The sequence below is a fragment of the Heterocephalus glaber genome, unplaced genomic scaffold (genome assembly GCF_053883595.1).
Source record: "Heterocephalus glaber isolate CG9 unplaced genomic scaffold, H.glaber_assembly_v1.0 deba00001556, whole genome shotgun sequence".
NCBI lineage: Eukaryota > Metazoa > Chordata > Mammalia > Rodentia > Bathyergidae > Heterocephalus > Heterocephalus glaber.
In genome coordinates this window covers 3,985,607-4,005,136 of record NW_028258347.1, presented here as the reverse complement: position 1 = coordinate 4,005,136, position 19,530 = coordinate 3,985,607, and the positions used below count along the sequence as shown (strand labels likewise).

Sequence of the window (19,530 nt, the reverse complement as noted above, 5' to 3'; positions counted from 1 at the left end):
AGCCCTGAGCAGCAGCCTTGTGCCTCTGAGCCCCAGTGGCGACTCTGAGTGGGCCACGTCCCGGGCGCCCAGCCCACTGCCTGGTCCGGGGGGCGCTCGCGTGTCCGTTACGATGGCCGTGGTTGTTGTCCTTACAATTATTTTCATGAACTTGGGCCCTGGCAGGACAGCAGCTCACCGAGGCTTATCAGGCAGGTCAGGGACAAGGGCCACCACCAACCGAGTCAGGCATTTGGGGTGGTGCTGAAACTGTAGAATAAAGAAACACACTCCCACACGCTAATTAAGATTAAGGATCACATTTTGCCCTAAGAAAAGCAGAAATAAATTGGGCTTTTCTTCCTATCCCAGTTTAAAGGCTGTAAGCCTTATTAGAAGCACAGCAAATAATGGTTTTTCATTAATTTGATTTATTTAGCTGTAAAGAAGCCAGAGAGACCAACATCCTGAACTTATTACACACCCCAAACTCCCAACCTGCAGAAAGGGGGAAGGAGCATATGTGTTCCACAGCCCAGGGCACACTCGGCTCTCAGAGGGTGAGGCCGTCTCCCTTAAACTCCAGCCCAAGGAAGGGATGTTTCCCACATAGCCTGTAAAGATGGATCATAGCAATGCAGCGCGACCCCACGGTGAACCTGGAAGAGGTCAGTTATCTCCCGATGACTGCTCCCCCACTTCAGGGCCCTCCGCACCCGCAGAGCGGGAGCCGACATCGGCCGCTCTGAGGTGACCGCCGGCCCGACCGAGGGTCTGCTCCAAAGCGGGGTGCGAGGAGGGCCCTCCGGCCGGCCCGGCAGGGAGAGAGCCCCGCGCTGGGCCCGAGGGCCGTGCGGTTGGGGGCAGCAGCCTGGGAACAGGCGCCGGGCTGGACGTTTGGGGCACAGCGGCTCCCGCGGGTTCACGAGGGGCGGTGTCCACGTGGCGGCAGGCGAGGGTGCCGGCGGACCTGCACCCCGAGGGGGCCGAGGTCGTTCCAAGCCCCTCTGCTCCCAAGGCCACCGCGAATTCCAGCCGAGGGTTTCGTGATGAAGTGAGGATCTGAAGAGCAGGACTCAGCCAGGGCATCTGTGGAGGGCGGAAAGACAGAATCCGAAGGTCTCAGTCCTCGGCCGCGCCCTGGAATCCCTTCTCCGGGGAGGGAGAGCACCGAAGCCCGGGCTGACCCCAGCCAAGCGACCGGGGACCTCCCAGGTGGCTCCCAGGGCACTGGGGCTGAGAGGCGCGGGTCGGGTCAGGCGCAGAGCCCGGAGGAGGCCTCCTGGCGGGGGCGCGGCCGAGGAGCCTGCGTGAGCTCTTGGAGGACGACCATGGGGAGGAGGGCGCGTCCTGCCTCTCGGAAGCGGTGTCCGCCCGCCGTGAATTCCCCGAGAACGCGCTCAGAGCGAGGGAGACCAGGTGAGGAGCTGGGTCGGGGCCCCACGGGGGCGCACAGGAGGATGGACTGTGGGCTGCGGCCTTGAAGAGCGGGGCCCAGGCCAACGGAGAAAGCAGAAGCCTCGTGTCAGACCTAGGGATCTCGGCAGGCACTGTGCCAGGCCCTGCGCGGCCACGTCCCGAGGAAAACCAGGAGGAGCTGTCCGGAGACCGACGGAGGGTGAGCTAGGCCTCCGAAGGCACCGCGGGGGGTGCGGAGCCCGGGAGGACGGCACCGAGGAGAGGACCGAGGGGAGCTTGGGAAAGGGGCGGCAGCTGGGCACCGACTTCCCCAGGGAGGCCGAGGGGCGGAGGCTGCGGCAGAGGGAGGCGCCCAGCGCCAGACGCTCAGGGCCACGCTGCAGGGAAGCAAGGGCCCTGTCAGACTGAGACCAACCGGCACCGCTCGCTTCTAAAGCTGAGCACCCAGGTGCTTTTGCTGAGCACAGCCTCTCTCCTGGGTGTCTTCCTGAAGCAACTGTAGACAGCAGCTCAGGAGCATGCCAACCACTTAAAAATCGTTTCTAATTAAGACCACGTCTGGTAACGTATGCTAAGAAACAATGATAGAAACACACAAGGCTCTCTAATAAGAAGATATTTAATTCACATTGTACTCAAGGTATTATTTACAACAGTGAAGACTCAGAAACTGCCTAAGTACCTTTATTAGTGAACTAGTAATGCACAAAATGGCACACTTTTACATTACGGTAGTTAAGGAAATAGGTCCTGGAATAAACCTCGGCAGTCTTTGGCTGTGTGACAGTTGGGAAACACCGGCCACTCTGGTGTCCTTACGCCACCTAAAACAGGCCATCGTGGGCAGGCACAGGCTCGCCATGAGCGCCGTCTGGGGAAATGAAACAGCGTCTCATCCTGTGCTACGGGAAGCTGGCGCTCTTCCGTGTACCTCACACCTACTCTACATTTATTTTATCTCCATAACCTTATTTTTTTCCTTAAATTCTTTCATTGGTACATTTTAGATATGCAATTCATTTACGTTTATCATTGGGTGCTTGTACCTGTACATGATGGATCTTGGTTCTTATTTTTTCCCCATTCCCTGTGCGGCCTTCACCCCTTCCACCCTTCCCTATTTACATAGATTTTGTTTCCTTTTTTTTTTTTTCTCATAATTTTTCCTTTCTCTTCTTTCCTTTCCCCTTCCCCTCCCGCCACACCTCCACATTTGGACCTTTTCCTATTTCAAATTACCAGTTATTCATTTTAATCATTTTAATCCTTATTTACACTCTCAGTTTCTTACACTAGAGAAACTATCAGTATTTACATGTGTCCTATTTATTTCACTTAAGAGTACCACCTCAATATGCATCCATTTAGCTATAAATGTCTCTAGTTTTTCCTTCTTTATGGCTGAGTAGTACTCCATTTTATTAAAAAACCACATCTTCTTTATCCAGTTTCCAGTTGATGGGCACTTGGGCTGTTTCCAAGCTTTAGCTATTACAAACTGTGGCGCTATAAACATGGGTGAGCATACATCACTGTGGTATGATTCTTTTAATTCTTTGGGGAAGATCCCCAGCAGAGGGATAGCTGGGTCAAATGGGACTTCCAGCCCTAGTTCTTTGAGGTATCTCCATGCTGATTTCCACAGTGGCTGCACCAGTCTACACTCCCACCCGCAGTGGAGAAGGGTTCCTTTCTCCCCACAACCCTGCCAGCGTTTGTGATTGGATGATTTCTTGATAGCAGCCATTCTTTGTGGTGTGAGGTGGAATCTCAGTGTTGTTTTCATCTGCATCTCTCAAATGACCAGAGATTTTCAACATTTTTTCATATATTTATTTGCTGCTTTTACTTCTTTTTCTGAGAAATGTCTGTCCATTTCAGATGCTTATTTTTGAATTGGGTCTTTATATTTGGGGGGATCTGATTTTTTTCAGTTCTTTATATACTCTAGATAGAAGCCCCTTGTCTGAGTTACAGCTGCTAAAATTTTTTTCCCACATTGTAGGTTGTCTCTTAGCTCTGTTGGTGGTTTCTCTTGCAGTGCAGAAGCTTTTTAATATGATGATATCCCAGTTGTTGATTCTTTGTGCTAGCTCCCATGCTACTGAAGATTTGTTCATAAAGTCTTTTCCTATGCCAATGTCATCAAGAGTTCTACCTATCTTCCAGCAAGCTTAGTGTTTCTGCCTTAATATTTAGATCTTTAATCCACTTCAATCTTAGTTTAGTGCACGGTGATAGGTATGTGTCTAGTTTTAATCTTAGGCAGGTTGAAATCCAGTTTTTCCAACACCATTTATTAAATAGGCTACCTTTCCTCCAATGAGTGTGGTTGGCTCCTTTGTCAAAGATGAGGTGGCTGCGTATGTCTGAAGTTGTTTCTGAATCTTCTAATCTGTTCCACTGGTCCTCAGGTCTGTTTCTTTGCCAGTGCCATGCTGTTTTTATCACAGTAGCTTTGTAGTATAGTTTCAAGTAGGGGATTGTGATACCCCAGTCACGTCTCTGTTGCCTAGTATTGCTTTTGCTATTCTAGGTCTCTTCTGGTTCCAAAAGAATTTTTGGATTGTTTTCTCTAGTTCTGTGAAGTATATTGTTGGAATTTCAATTGGCATTGCATTAAATCTATATAGTAGTTTTGGAAGTGTGGCCATTTTCCTTATATTGGTTCTTCCTACCCAGGAACAAGGGATGTCTTTCAATTTTCTTATATCCTCCTCGATCTCTTTTTTCAGAGTGCTGTAGTTTTCAGTGTAGAGGTCCTTTGCTTCCTTTGTTAGATTGATTCCTAGATATTTCCTTTTTTTTTTTTTCTTTTTTTGGATGCTATTGTGAAAGGAATTGTTTCCCTAATTTCTCTCTCAGTGAGTCTGTTATTTGTGTATAAGAAGGCTATTGTTTTTTAAGTGTTGACCTTGTACCCAGCTGCTCTACTGAATCTGTCAATTAAGTCTAGAAGTCTTCTGGCAGAGTTTCTTGGGTCTTCTATGTAAAGTATCATATCATCGGCAAATAATGACAGTTTAACTTCTTCCTCTCCTATCTTTATTCCTTTTATGTCTTTCTCTTTTCTAATTGCTGTGGCTAATGTTTCCAGAATTATATTGAACAGGAGTGGTGATAGTAGGCATCCTTATCTTGTTTCTGATTTTAGAGTGAAAATTTTCAGTTTTTGACCATTTAGTATGATGTTGGCTGTTGGTTTTTCATAGACAGCCTTAATCAGGTTGAGATAAAGACCTTCTATTCCAATTTTCTGTAGGGTTTTTATTGTGAATGGGTGTTGGATTTCGTCAAATGCCTTTTCTGCGTCTATTGAGATGATCATGTGGTTTTTGTCCTTGACTCTGTTAATATAGTGTATTACATTTATTGATTTATGAATGTTGAGCCATCCTTGCATCCCTGGGATAAATCCAACTTGGTCAGGGTGTATGATCTTCGTGATGACCCTCTGTATTCTGTTTGCCAGTATCTTGTTTAGGATTTTTGCATCTATGTTCATTAGGGAGATTGGTCTGTAGTTCTCTTTTTGGGTTGAGTCTTTCCCTGGTTTTGGAATCAAAGTAACACTTGCTTCCAGGAATGAATTTGGAAGCCTTGCTTTCCTTTCAATTTCCTTGATGAGTTTAAAGAGTAATGGCATTAGTTCTTCTTTAAATGTCTTGCAGAATTCAGCATTGAAGCCATCAGGACCTGGGCTTTTCTTAGTTGGTAAATTTTTTATTACATTTTCAATTTCACTCATTGTAATTGGGGTGTTTAGAATTTCTGTATCTTCTTCATTTAACTTTGGCAATTATATATATCTAGGAATCTGTCCATTTCTTCTGTGTTTTCCATTTTATTAGCATACCAGTTCTCAAAGTAGGTATTGATGATCCTCTGGATTTCTGCTGGATCTGTTGTGACTTCACCTTTTTCGTTCTTATTTGCATGGATTTGAGCCTTTCCTTTTTTTGATAAGGTTGGCTAAAGGTTTATTGATTTTATTTATTCTTTCAAAAAACCAGCTCTTTGATTCATTAATTTTTGTATCATTCTCTTAGTCTCCATAGCATTGATTTCTGCTCTGATCTTTATAATTTCCTCTCTTGTACAAGCTTTGTGTTTGTTATGCTCTTCTTTTTCTAGGAGCTTGAGGTTCTGAATTAGGTTATTTCACTGAGTTCTCTCTGTTGTCCTAATGTCGGCATTCACTGCTATGAATTTTCCTCATAGAACTGCTTTTGTTGTGTCCCACAGATTCCTGTATGTTGTACTGACATTATCATTTACTTGTAGAAATTGCCTAATTTCTTCTTTAATTTCCTCTGTGACCCATTGGTTGTTCAGGAGGGTGTTACTCAGTTTCCATGTGTTTGTGGGGGTTTGCATTTTTTTATATTTCTATAACCTTATTTTACACATGAGGACGGGACCTGAAGATGCTGCTCCCAGCAGAGATCTTTAACTGCGGAGTGGGAGTGTGGGTGCAAGGAGGTTTCACAGTGACCACGCATTTAGACACATGTTAGACACACACGCACACACACGCGCATCTAGACACACATGTACATGTTTAGACACATTAGACACACACGTTTAGACATTCACACACACACACACACACACACACACACACACACACATGCAGGACAGGGAGGGGTGCCTGTCTTTGGGTGCCAGGCCACTGGATACCACTGAAAAATACTCTTCTATTTTGCTGTGTTATTTTTAAATTATTTGATTATTCACTTTAAAATTTGTAGTGCCATAAAACAAAATTAAGATAAATATGAGTTCTATTTTTCTTCCACTGTGGTCAGAAGTAACTTTCCTGAGTTTTTTACTTGACTGATTTTTCAAAATCTCCAATATAAAATGGGAACGAGATCCCTCGGCATCTCTCCATGTGTCCACCAATGGGATGGTTTGTTCTGAGAGACTCTGCTTAAGAGGTCATTCTGGAGAGTAGCAGCTCTGGCCCACCGCGCGAGGCGGAGGGAGGAGGGCCTGGCTGCCGGTCCCCATCGCACACCCCAAGCAGGGCCTGGCCACATCCACAGCCTCCAGCTTGGTGTCCCTGCAGCCCGCCAAGAAAAGTGTGGAGAAAGTGGAGCGCACGGGTCACTGCGCACTGCCACTCCAGGCTCAGGTGAGAGGAAGCCCAGGCCTTTGCGTTCAGAGGCTCCTGTGTTTCCCTGTGGAAATCAGTAGGGAGATTCCTCAAAAAACTAAACGTGGAAATTCCATTCAACCCAGCTATTTCCCTTCTAAGTGTCTTCCCCAAGGAGCTACTCATCATATTACAGTGACACACACACATCCATGTTTACAGCACAGTTCATAGTAGCTAAATCTTGGAAGCAGCCTATCTGTCCACCAACAGATAGACGGATAGAGAAAATGTATTTACACACAGTGGAGTACTACTTGGCCATAAACTTGACTCCTTGGGAAAACGGACACACCTTGAGGCCATAATGCTTTTTTTTTTTGGTACTGGAGATCAAACTTGGGTCCTTGCACTTGCGAAGCAGGTGGTGAAACCACTGAGCTACATCCCCAGCCAAGGCCATAATGCTAAGTGAAACACATCAGACAAAAGCATGAGAACCCCGAAGTAGGAAGAAATTACAAAGCAAAGTGAGGGGTGGATAGCACAGAACAGGGAGATCAGTCTTTTGCAGGAGGGAAGAAGACCAAGGGATTCGAGGAGGATTAAGATGTGGACGTCCAGGTGCCAGCTTCTGTGGAACACAGTTGCTGTGCACACGAACACGCACTGACATGAAAGCCAAAACCAAAACAGAAGCCCTGGGTTTCCTGGCTGGCCAGGGCGGGAACACAGACTGGAGCTGCGGTCCTGCTGCACCCTCACCAGGACGGCTGGCTGTGGGCTCGGCCTCCCGAGGGCTGGGATGTGTTGCCCGCTGGTCAGGGCACTGTCCACCCACCCTTCCTGGGCACGCGTCAGAGCACTGCTGACTCTCTGCCCACCTAGCGGGTGCACGAGTCTTGGCACATGTCTCGTGCACTCCCGGGCTCACTCCTGGGTGCAGACAGATGTACAGTTTCTTTCCTTGTACACGCACAGGTGATAAGGTGTTGTGTACTTCCCTTTTTATTTTGCATCATCTTCCAAATTACACAGGGATTTTGTGAGAAGAAAAATCATCTACATTCAAATAAGTTCTAGAAACACTAAATAAAACAAAGTCCATAGTTACACTTACTAGCAAATTACTTGCTTTGAATACGATCTCATCCTTACCCCAAATGCTCAGGGCTCAGCAAGACCATGCAGTGCTATGTGCCGAGGAGTAGGGCATGTACTGCACCAGTGCTGAGGCCTGGTGTTCTGAGGGCCTTCCAGGCCTGGCCCACTGTGCCAAAGCCTTCAACAGCTGCAGGCCCAGAGAGCAGACAGCGGGGGGAGGCCCAGGCTCAGGGCTCGAGTGGTGGGGCAGGGTCTCTCGGCTGCCGCGTTAGGATGGCCGAGCCAGCGCCATGCACTGAGGGCCTGGTCCCCAGGAGCAGTTCTGGGAGGGGAGGGGAAGCCTTCCCCGGGAGGAGGACAGACAGCACACCCCCACCCAGGGGACCCAGGAGCCACCAGAGCGTCGGCCGAGTGAGGGCCCAGTGGACAGAGCCGAGTCACAGCCCGCAGAACCAGGGCCTCCGTCCGGAAGCCTGAGCAGAGTGAGGCACGGGGCCTCCTTCCACGTGTGCGGGCGAGGCCAGCTGCAGGGCTCCAGGACGCGGGCGGCAGAGGAGAGAGCACAGGCGGTGCCAGCCATCAGCACTGGGCGTCCCTGGCCCTCCGCGTGCCCAGACTGGCTGCCCTCGAGAGCCACCATTTCTTACCCGCCCTCCCCGGCTCCTAAGCAGCTCCCCTGGACGGGCATCTCCTCGAATTCACCCTGGTGCGTTCTTCCTGCCTAGGTGCTCAGGCAGCAGTGGGAGTGGGCACTCTGCTCCTCACGGGGTACTGCCCACCTGGCGCCACCCAGGGACACGGTGACAGAGGCCTCTGTTTCCTGGGACGGGTGAAGTACCCTGACAGCCACACCCCACCCGGCCTCCTCAGTACCCCAGATCCTGCACCTGCCAATGAGAAAGCAGGACACTGGCACCCCAATGTGGGGCAGCCTGGCCGTCGGATCTCTGGTGGGGTGGACCCTGAGGCCCAGGAGCCACTGGGAGCCCCAGGACGGCCCACAGCAGGGCTCACCCTCTCAGGCCTGTCCCCCGGGCAGTGGCCTCCATGGCCAGGACGTCCCAGGGAGAAACAGGAGCACACAGGTCAGCCGAGGCCAGCCCTGCTGTCCAGAGTCGGGGAGAACGGTGCCCAGGGCTCACCAAGCCTTCCCTCCAGGCGGGTGCCCTGAGTCCCCACTGCTTATTTCTGGGGTGTCATGGGAAGGAGACCAGAGGTGGAGGAGAGCAGAGGGAGGCAGAGGGGACTAGAAAGAACGATGAGTATTACGTGCACGAGCCACTTCCCACAAGGAATGTGATCCTGTGTACTGCAGACGTGGACTGACAAAAGTGAGAACTTTAAAGCAGAGACTGCTCCAGCGGGGACTTACTTCAGAACCTGGAGGCTTCTGCTGAGTTCCTGCACCACAGAGGCCCCATGGGGCAGCTCCTCCCCACGCTGAAGCCGAGGCCACCCATGCCAGAGGCCTCAGGGTCCTCCTGCCAGCCCGCCCCAGCATGGCTGGGTCTAGGGGTCCCTGCGGCTCACCTGTGCCCTCCCTGCAGCACACAACGGCCCTCTCTGCTCCTCTGTGAACTAGAAAGGGTTCCTTCTGAATTTCAGGTGTCATGATTCTCATGCTGTGGGATTATACTTTAAAAACACAAGTTCTATTTTAAATATTTCGGAAACTACACAATTATTCCTTGTCATTTCATACCTTTGTTCTAAGTGCCTATGTGTTTCTTCAAATCTTCTCTAAACTATGTTTTAAATACAATGAAACAGAGCTGCAGAAAGACGGAGAGCGAGAGAGAGAGAAAGGAACTCGCAGCCTCAAATAGGAGCACAGTTCTCTCTCACAAACACAGAGTAGCAAAGTACATGCTTGCATCATTTAGGCGGAGAGCACTGATGTCACGCTCATCTAGGACACACTGTGTGCCAGGTGCTCCATAAGTGCTCCTGAATTCTCTGTGGGGTTGTGAGTTTCGGCAAAACTGAGATCTGAAGATGGAGCTTTTCATTGGAGCTCTGCAAAGCCTGTCAGCAAAGATCAGCAGTGACTGACAGCTGGGCGTGGAGTCCAGTTGCTGCTACTGACTTCCGGCCTCCTCCCTCAGAACGAGGCCGTAGGACTGCAAGCTCCATTCCTTCCGCTTCAGTTTTCCTTTCCTCTGGAATGGGAAAAGCAGGAAGACTCATCCACGGGTTGGGATGAGGCAGGGAAAGCATTAGCAGAGCGAGCAGCGGTGAAGGTCCACGGCACTGACACATGCTCCCTGGGGTGGACACTGCATGGGAGTGGGTCCTCAGGACCTTCACGCATCCCTGTGCTCCTTCGGGGAACTGGGCCTCGCTGCACACTGTGGGATTCCCACTGTGAACAAAGGGGACGCCACAGAGACACCCACGTACAGTGGGAACTGCCAAGGACCACGAAGACCCGCAAGGCCCTGCTGGAGCTTGCCCATCTCTGCTGCCAGGGCTCAGTGGGCACGGCCTCTGCCCTGGGTGCAGCAGCTGCCAGGACACCCTCCGTTGGCTTCCCAGCCCAGGGCGGACCCCTGCCCATGCCAGGCCAGTCTGCAGCAGTCAGGAGGGAGCTGTGGCAGGTGAATCTGGCAGAGTTCAAAGGCATGGAGTTGGCAACAGCAGCACAAGGAGGCTGGAGCTGGAGAGGCCGAGAATGAGCTGGCCACATCCAGGCCTCTTCCTCCTCATCCGCCCAGAGCTCTGCTGGCTCCCGGTGCTCCCCGCTGAGCACTCTCTGGCACAGCGGGTGGAGTGTGAAGTGCCAGACACACCTCCATCCCACCGAGATAGGCCAATGAGGCCCTAGACTGTCAAACAACAGGTAAATAGATTTCCAAGCAAGATATATGCATCATTAGAATTAAATTAATGGTGGATTCCATCATTTTTCAAAAATGATCCAGCAAACCACTCTACATAATAGTCCCAACCACAGTGGTGGCTACATCTGCGTCCCAGCCCACTGCCGGCCAAAGGGCACAGTGCTGTCTCCGTTCGTCCGTCCGCCAGGTGAGAACCAGGTCTACACCCCACCCATCGTAGGTTTATATGTACAGTCTGCTGCTCTCCATTTCTAAAAAAACTGCCTTGAAATTAATGGCAAAGATAGGAAATGGTTTTCCTAATAATTTGGGGGTTTTTTGTTTTGTTTTGTTTTGTTTTTGGTACTGGGGATCGAACTCAGGACCTTGCACTTTTGGTGCAGGAGGCAGAACCACTGAGCTAAATCCCCAGCGCCGTTTTCCTAATAATTTAAAAACTTGTAAAGGTAAAGACTATTCAAAATACAAAATGATAGTTCTCAAAAATCACAGTATTTGGAATGAACATCTTTTAGCAGGGTGTACACCCAGAATGCATTGTGAATGAGTATGAGTGTGTGCATCTTAACAGTCATCTGAGATTTACAGAGGTAACCATCTTCTTGTGTTAACTTTTTAGGGCTGTGACCAAACACCTCAGAAAACACCATAAGGAAGAAAGAAGAGTTTTGGTTCACTGCTGGGGAGGGTTCAGTCCATTGTCAGCTGGCTCCACGGCTTCGGGGCTGAGGTGGGGAGGAACGTCATGGTGAAAGGGTGTGTAGACCACAGCTGCTCACCTCATGGCAGCCAGAAAGCAGAGAACGAAAAAGACGGCGTTCAGGGACACCCTTCACCCTTCCAGAGAGAGGCACGACCTTCCAGAGACAGAGACAGAGAGGGAGACCCTTCCCTGACCCACGTCCTCAGCGAGGCCTCACCTCCTCGTCCACTGTTTGTTCCCTCAGCTCCACTCACCTTCCAAAAGCCCAACTCTGATCCGAACACGAACTCCATCTCAAAGGTCACAGATTCTCTGTGGTGGACGGGCCGGATGTGTCCACTCTGAGCTATCTGCCATCTGTCCAGATGCTCCGGTCTGCAGCTGTGAAGCAGCCGCCCCTGGGTCATTCACCGTGGGCAGTGAATGGAGCTGGCCATCCTCTCATCCAACTTTGCCTGTGGCCATTAACACTTGAGATCAGGTAGTTTTTAATGTGTTAGGAAATATTAATATTTAACTCTTTTCCAATCATTTAAAAATAAATGTCACTCCTACCTCAAAATACTTAGAAAATATCAGTGGCTAAAGTGGGATCGCAGATCACAGATCAGCAACCTTTGACCTATTTTAATGGAAATCCTTAACCAGTTAAGAAAACTGAAAGCTTTAACCAAAACATCCAGATATTTAATTTAATTTTCTCTTGGAGAGATAGATTTAGGAAAGTCAAGATTTTTTAAAACAATCTAATTATTTTTGTATCACTAAATCAGAAGGCTGCAAACTAAAATCCTTGGGGTACTCAAAATCGCAATTCTTCCTTTTCACACTGGGGCTGAGACAACATATATGCTGCACATGGATGTGTTATACTAAAAATACCCTTGTTCTATTAAAAGAAGAAGATAAATTTTTACATTTGAAGTTGTTTGAAGTCAACATGGGCCTTCTGAAGAGTTAAAGCCATTTCTTGGCTCCGTAGAAGCTGCACGTCGAGGGTAATTACATAATCTCTTGTCCGATCATCAGAGCCAGCCCCAGAGTATCTTGCTTTTTCTGTTTTACAGAAAAATGAAACCCTAAGCACTCTGCCAATGTATTTCTTTCCCTAGGGCCTCAAAAGCCAGTTTACAAAGCTATCAGTTGCCATAGAAGCAAAAGTGTATGAGTTGTAATACACAAAGTATGTCAAAACATGGCATGGATTATCAGACCAACCTGGCATGGAAGAAAGACCTTCGCAACCTTGCCAGCTGAGCACAGGATTTGCGTTGCACACAGGGCAAGCCTGGAATTCCACCAGGAAATATCCTGTCTCCGTGCCGCCTCCATTATGTTTATCTTCAGCCAGTGTTCTGGGCAGGGTTACTGGTTACCAGAGACAACAGTGTAGCAAGTGGGCGTTCCCATCGTTTAGCAAAAGCCAGACTGAAAAATCAAGATGCATTTTCTCCAAGGTGAACTAGAGGACAATTTCATCTTTATTCCTAGGGAAGAAGAAAGCGCTCTTTTAAGTTCATTTTAAACTTTTCTTTGTGTATAGCCCTCTGCATTCTGTATGTATCATTTTCACATTAAAGAATATATCATGAATAATTTTCCAAATAACTCAATTACTAGTATAAAAACTATAACTGAAATATTCATATTAATTTGTATTATTTCCCCATATTCAGGCTTTCATAAATTACTTTTAAGTTTTTGTCTTGAACTCGTGTGTCTTGATTCTTCAGTATTTTCTTTTTGAAGGTGTTCCACACCTATGAAAGTGGTTGTGATGAATAAGTATTATTATCATTCACCTCTTGTTTTCATTGGAAACAAACCACATAAATATCAGTCATAACCAAACAATGCATAGACAAAAGAATAAAAGGCCTTCCAGTACTGTAAAACCTAGATTTAAAAATAATACACCAGAGGCTCAAAATGTTTTAGAGTTGAAAGAAAATGACTGATGATGTGCTGAAAAAACATAGCTCTTCAATTCATGGATTGGAATCATTAAAAATGAACTAAAGTGAAATTGTCAATAAAATACAGACCTTTATGCCATTCCAAATTCCTTATTATTCCAGAAGTCTTTTTTGTATGCCAGCTATGATAATATGTACAAACTCACCATCAAATGTGACGTGTGTTCATTAGAAATCTCCAGAGCAATAGGAACGGGAGTGCAAGTTCTCCTGAAACCACACTTGATGTTCAGGGTAGCAAGTCACCAAGTCTGTCCTTCGCCGTCAAGAACAGACGTGTCTGGAGCACCTGTCCCCAGAGTAGCCACCCGAGTCCAAGCCTTCCTCCTGCTAACTGCTGGAAAGCGACTGCCTCTTTCCATTCATAGAAAACTTGGTCACCCACCCAAGTGTTTTGTTCTAAAAATGTTGTGTCTTACCACCTTTACCTCAATGCCAATCAACTCATTTGTAAAATGGTGATAAGAACATCTGACTCCTGATACCTTGGGGAGAAGCCAGTGAAACCATACACCCAGAAATTCTTCGCAAGCTGAAAAGTGCGTGGGGTGAATCATCTATTATTTCATGTCCTCCTGGAAATACACAATTTTCCCAGCTTCCTTCAGCACCACCACCCCCTGGAGGTGAAGGGTCGTGACTAAAGCCAATGAAGGATGGGGTCCCAGCTGCCTGATGGATTTCATCGCCTTAGGCTGCCAGTGGTCTCCTGCAAGTCTTTTGCACAACTCGGTACCCCTGGGACCTCGGATCTCGTGTGGCATGCAGCTGTGATGGGAACAAAGGCATGGACGGAGCAGCCGGAGCACATGGCACACGTGAGGCATCTGGGTAGAAATTTGGACTCTGTTTAAAATCTTCAGGGCAATAGCGAATTCGCCCATTTTATAGATGGGAAAAGAGCGGCCAAGTCCCAGGCTTTGGGGAGGGGCAGCACCGAGATGTGTGCACCACCTTGCAGCATCTCCAGGAGAGAGGCCTCCTCCCACGAATCCACCAATCCACCAACACCTGCGGAAAAGCATTCTCTGCCAACATGGAGGAATCGAACTGGCCGCAGCGCGGAGGGAGGGTGTGGACACAGTCTGCAGCGAGCAGCAGGGCTTTGGGGTGCACAGGCTCAGTGGGTGATGGGCATGGGGCTGGCTGACTAACAAGGAGCCACGAGCCTTCCAGAGCTGCCGGCCTCACGCCCACCGGGCCGGCCGCTGCAGACCCTTTCCCCGGCTCGCCTGGCTCCCGCCGCAGCGCGAGTCCCTCTCTGCGCACTTGGCAGATCCTTGTCTTTCACCTCAGCAGGACGAGCTGTTCTCCCAGACAAGGCAGCCGCTGTCGCAGGGTGGCGGAGGGCTTAGGTTGGCGTGGAGTGCACTTGTGGGGAATGGACCAGCTTTGTTCCCACCTATTGTCCCACCAACATTCGTGACCAGAGCCTGCAGGGCGAGTTTTAGACGGCTAAGCAGAAATTTCAGGAAGGGTTTCCTTTATCTCCTCTGTCCTCCCTTTCGAGCTGCCTTTATGGGTTTTTAGCTGGAAAGTGAACAGTCCTGTGGTGGTAGCAGGCGCTTCGCTGACCCTCCGCCCTTCACTGTGAGAAGTTTGTCCCCAAGCAAGCGCGGGCTCTGAGCCGGAAGGACGCTGCAGCAGCTCTGTCTGCGTGACCTGCGCTAGGATTTCACGCTCCTGGCCCCGCGTGACGGCAGCCTCGCCTGGCCGTGTTGCCGGACCAGCACGCGGCTCCCGGGAAGAGGGGGCTCCCCAGAGGGCGCAGCTCTTCCTCCCGGTGCCCCCCCCGACCGAGTCACACCCCGCCACTGCTTGGGGAATGAGAAGCGTCCCTCGCTCCGTCGGGCCTTGTGCCAACTGCAGCCGAGGACGGCGCCTGTGAATATCTGCATGAAATTAGAATAAGAGAATGTGATTCGTTTCTTCACACTGTAGCCCATTTCATAGGTGAGAAAGGGTGGTAAAGCCGAGGTCAGCAGAGGAGACCGTGGGGCCTTCTTTCCCTGCTGACGTGCGAAGGCCCACGAGTGTGTGGCTCTGCAAACCAGGAGGAGCAGGTTTGCGAGGGAGCAGCGCCGAGTCCCCTCCAGGAGCCACAGGGACCCTGTGAGGTCTCGGACAGGCTCTGCGGGGGGGCCGAGTGCAGAGGCTGCGGGGGTCATGCTGAGAAACGCAGGGTTTACCTTACTCGGAAGTAGATGGTCTGTGGCATTCCAGTTGGCGATGACGTGACGGGAGGCAGGACTTCAGAGAGCAGGGGTGAGGCGCTCTCGAGACCCGCTCCTGCACAGGCGCACGGCCGCTGCCCGGCCGGGAATGTTGCAGGAGCTCGCGGAGCTCAGCTGAATCTCAGTGATATGCTGCGCGCCTGGCACTCATCGCAAGCAACTCCACCTGCACCTTGCCTGCTACTCCCGGGGGTGTCGGCCGGCACCGGCAGGGTCCCCAGACCCAAGGGAGTTCTGCAGACCCCAGGCCACAGCGCACAGGGTGACCCCCAGGGCCCGGCCTGCAGGCGAGCTTGGCCATGTGGGTCACCATGACAAAGGCTCCGGGCGAATCCACTGAAGGAAAAGGCAGGTGGAGCGCGGGCCAGAGGGAGCCAGGCCTATGCTTCCAGGAGCCTCGGCCCGTGGAGTCGCCCAAAGAATGAAGGGGGCTCCCTGGGCCAGGCGAGACACCGCGAAAACTCTCAAGGGAGGCCCCATTCGGTGTCCAGAAGAGCAGGGAGGAGGGCCCTGCTGGCCACACCTACTCCACATGTTTCTGGAGGTAGCAGTCCAGGCAGTTAGGCAAGAAAGAGATCTAAAAGTCATCCGGGCTGGAAAGGAAGAAAAACTACTGTGTCTTTATTAGCAAATGACATAGTCTTGTAAATAGAAAACCCTAGAGAACACACACACACGCACACACACACACACACACACACACATTAGATCTAATACATGAGAACAGCAGGATTAAGGTACAGGATCAGTATGTGAAAATCAATTTTATTTCTGTACTCTGAAATAGTGTATTTAAAATGAAATTAAAGAGCACACATTTATAATAGCACAAACCACCTACAAATAAATTTAACTAATGAATAGAAGACTTACATACCAAAAACTATAAAGCATTGTTTAAAGAAGTTAAAGGAGACATAAATAAATGGGAAGAGAGCTGTGCTTCATGGACTGAATATTGTTAGCACAATCATAATAATTCCTAAACTGATCTACAGACTCATCGTAGTCCTGGTGAATAGCCACGTTGCCTGTTATTTGAAAGTCGTCCGGCTTTATTTAAAGATCTGAACTTAGATTACGCTACTCCTCCTGACCCATCTGGTGCTGTGTAGTTAACGACCCTCGAAGTGGATCAACTACTGGTCAGCCGAGCAGGACGGCCAGCCCAATGGAGTCAGCACAGAGAAGCCAAAGGTCCTCCCCAGGCCTGCGGTCAGAGCAGGAAGAAGAGGATCCCAGCTGACTTCCCTGGGAAGGGCCTGCTCCAGAGTCCCAGCCTCACCCCGGTTCACTAAGGGGCTGCCAGCATCTCCCCTCGGCCACCTCCCGCCTCGAGGGCCAGAGAATGCTGGGCTTCGGCTGCTCTCTCTGGAGGAGCTCCAGGCTGCCCCTTCCCCGGGTGTCACCTCCTGGCTCTCACACTCCCTGGCCTTCAGCCCAGCCCTGGGCTCGAGGTGCAGAGGTGCAAACCCTCAGTCTTCCACTGCGGATGCCCCACCTTACAATGGGACTCACGGGCACTGCCCTGCTGGACTCTTTGGATCTGCAGACATCTCTGTGCTCCTCTGCATTTGACTTTTTGGGTGAGTATTATAAAATAATCCTATAAATTTTGTGTCCTATATTAAATCTGTCCCTTTGCAACCCCTGACTGACAATTGTCAAACCTTACCAGGGGCTGTGTGGTCCCCGGCCAGCTGACTGAGGGAACAGCCAGCATAAGAATAAGACAAGTCCAAGGTCTGACTGCATGACAGGGGTGGGGCCACCAGAGCTCTTGCAAGGCTGAGACCGCAGTGCTCCAGACTTGCAACTATTTACTGATCACACAGCATCACAGGGGCAGAGGCAAATGAAGGGAACTGCAGGGCGGAGGCGCTGATGTGAGCTAAGCTTGTAAGGAGGAATCCTGCATTCCTGTGAAAGATGGTCCGGATTAACAAGGCACCCGTTTGCTCTCCTTAGCCAACATTTGCTCTGGGAGAAGAGCTGCAGAAGAATCATAAGTCCTCAGCGGCCGTGTTTTCTTGCTATCAGGGGCATCACAGTGTCACTGACCATTGAGGCCTCAGCTATGGCTGACGGCATAGGGAGCCCTGCTTCTGCACACCAGCCGAAGGCTCATCTAGCAAGTCACATAGGCCTGGGACAGACTCACAGTTTAATCAGTAGCCAATTCATAAGCCAATTCTAGAATATTTTATAGCCTGTTCAGTGTGGTTTCAAGCTCGTCTCTGGCAGCTGATTAAAATGTATCAATACTGACTTCTACTATAACCTAAAGAGCACAGCACCAGCATACTGGTAGACATGGAGCTCAATGAAACACAACAGGCTGCTTAGAAACACGCCATGCATTGTCACACAGAGGCCCACACCTTTCAGACAGGGCCCGGGAAACTTAGTATTCATATGCAAAGGAACAAAGTTGGACCTGTATGCAGGGATGGTTACAGGAAGCTGTGGGCACAGGCGATGCAGGATGTGACCCGGGTGGCTGATGGTTGTGTGTTTACCACCAGCTTATTGTACACTGTGTACTTGAGGAAGCTGTTGCTCAGAAATCATTACAATACTCACTGTGTGCCCCTTAGTCCCAAACTTCCCTCAATCCAGAAACAAAGGCTAAGACCCTGATTGGCTTAGAGCACACCAATCAATGGAATAGTTATTTTTAGAAACCAGCTGTCCCCTGTAAGCATGAGTTCAGGTCCCCTAGCCCTCGGGAAATTCCATGGAATTCCCCCTGCCTTGCAGCGTGTCCCCTTGCTTGGCAGCTGTTCCTTTACTCAAGACCTTATCCTGCCTTGTGTCACTTTGACTTCTGACTTCTTTCTGCAGGGAACCTGAGTTCTTCACTCTCTGCTGGGGCCTTCAGCTCTGAGCCAGACTTGCCTGACTTCCCCGTTCTTCACCAGAGTGGAGGTGAGCAACCTGGAGATGCCTGGGGGAGACAGGAGGCCGCTGAGGATCCCGGCCCCGCAAAGACCACCTATCAGATGCTACAGTTGTTCTAGAGTATATACAAAATTAACTTTAAATGGGTCAAAATATAAGCTGAAGAGTTAAAACTATAGAACTCTTAGAAGAAAATATAGGAAGAAAATGTCATGATCTTTGATTTGACAATGGTTCTTGTACATGACCTTGAAAGCATCAACAAAAGAAAGAAAAAGATATATTGGGATTCATTAAAATTAGGTACTTTTATGCTTCATAGGACACTATCAAGAATATGAAAAGACAACCTCCAGAATGGGAGAAAATATTTACAAGTCAAATACCTGACAAACGTATCCAGAATATATAAAGAACTCCTATGACTCAACAACAGAAAAACAAAAAAACCTCAATAAAAAGTAGGCAGTGGCTTTCAATAGATATTTCTACCTCAACATCATCAGTCCATAGGGAAATGAAGGCCCAGCCACAAAGGCACAGCACTTCATGCTTACTGAGACAGAGACGGTGAAACAGAACAAAGCCAAGGATGGCACATGCTCGTGAAGACGTGCAGAAGTTAGAACTGCCACACACTGTGCTGGAGACAGGATGAGCCGCGGCTGTGCAAAACAACCTGGTAGTTCCTCAAAGCCTTCAACACAGAATTGCTGTGTGCCTCAGAAATGCCAGAAAAAATAAGAAAAAGGACTCAAACAGAAACAAGTACACTGTTGCCCACTGCAGTTGCATTCACAATGTCCAAAAGGTGGAAACAGTCCCATTGTCTGAACAGATGAGTGGATAAACAATTGTATGTACGATGGAATAGTACTCAGCAATGATAAGGAATAAGGTTCTGGTACATGCTTGAAAACATTATGCTGGGTGACAGGGGCCAGGTAAAGAAGGACAAACGCAATCCTTTCTGACGACGCCAGCTGAGGCTGATGGAAAGCAGATTAACATCTGGGAAGGAGGCTGGGGGGATTATTGTGCAATGTGTGCAGAGTTTCTTTAAGGGTAATGAATCTTTTTAGAGATTAATGGGGCTGATGAGAATAATTAACATCACTTAATCTTATATCCTAAAATATATGAGAAGTTTAATGTTAAACTGGTTGTACCCACCTGATCCTATCCTGTCCCATCCCGGGTGCCTGCCCAGCCCGGCCTTCGGGGGTAAAGGCGGAGCCGTGAATCAGGCCCCAGCCCAAGGTCAGTGCACAGAGCC

At 49.4% G+C, this 19,530-nt stretch overlaps 1 protein-coding gene across 5 annotated transcripts; it reads right to left on the bottom strand.

Moving 5' to 3' along the window:
- Positions 1–401: 401 nt before the first annotated feature.
- On the bottom strand, positions 402–12,675 carry LOC110350366 (uncharacterized). Of its 5 annotated transcripts, none has more exons than XM_087190814.1 (4): positions 12,362–12,670; positions 12,061–12,199; positions 11,398–11,598; positions 402–1,068 (listed from the first exon to the last, which is right to left on the bottom strand). In XM_087190814.1, the coding sequence occupies exons 3-4, from the start codon at positions 11,548–11,550 to the stop codon at positions 649–651; spliced, it is 573 nt and encodes a 190-aa protein (XP_087046940.1). In that variant the 5' UTR covers positions 11,551–11,598; positions 12,061–12,199; positions 12,362–12,670; the 3' UTR covers positions 402–648. The 5 variants fall into 5 exon arrangements, 4 of the variants coding, with proteins under 4 accessions (XP_087046940.1, XP_021118466.1, XP_021118467.1 ...); XM_021262807.2 differs by having other exon boundaries at positions 11,398–11,524; positions 12,362–12,667; XM_021262808.2 differs by having other exon boundaries at positions 12,061–12,675.
- Between the last annotated feature and the right edge of the window lie 6,855 nt (positions 12,676–19,530).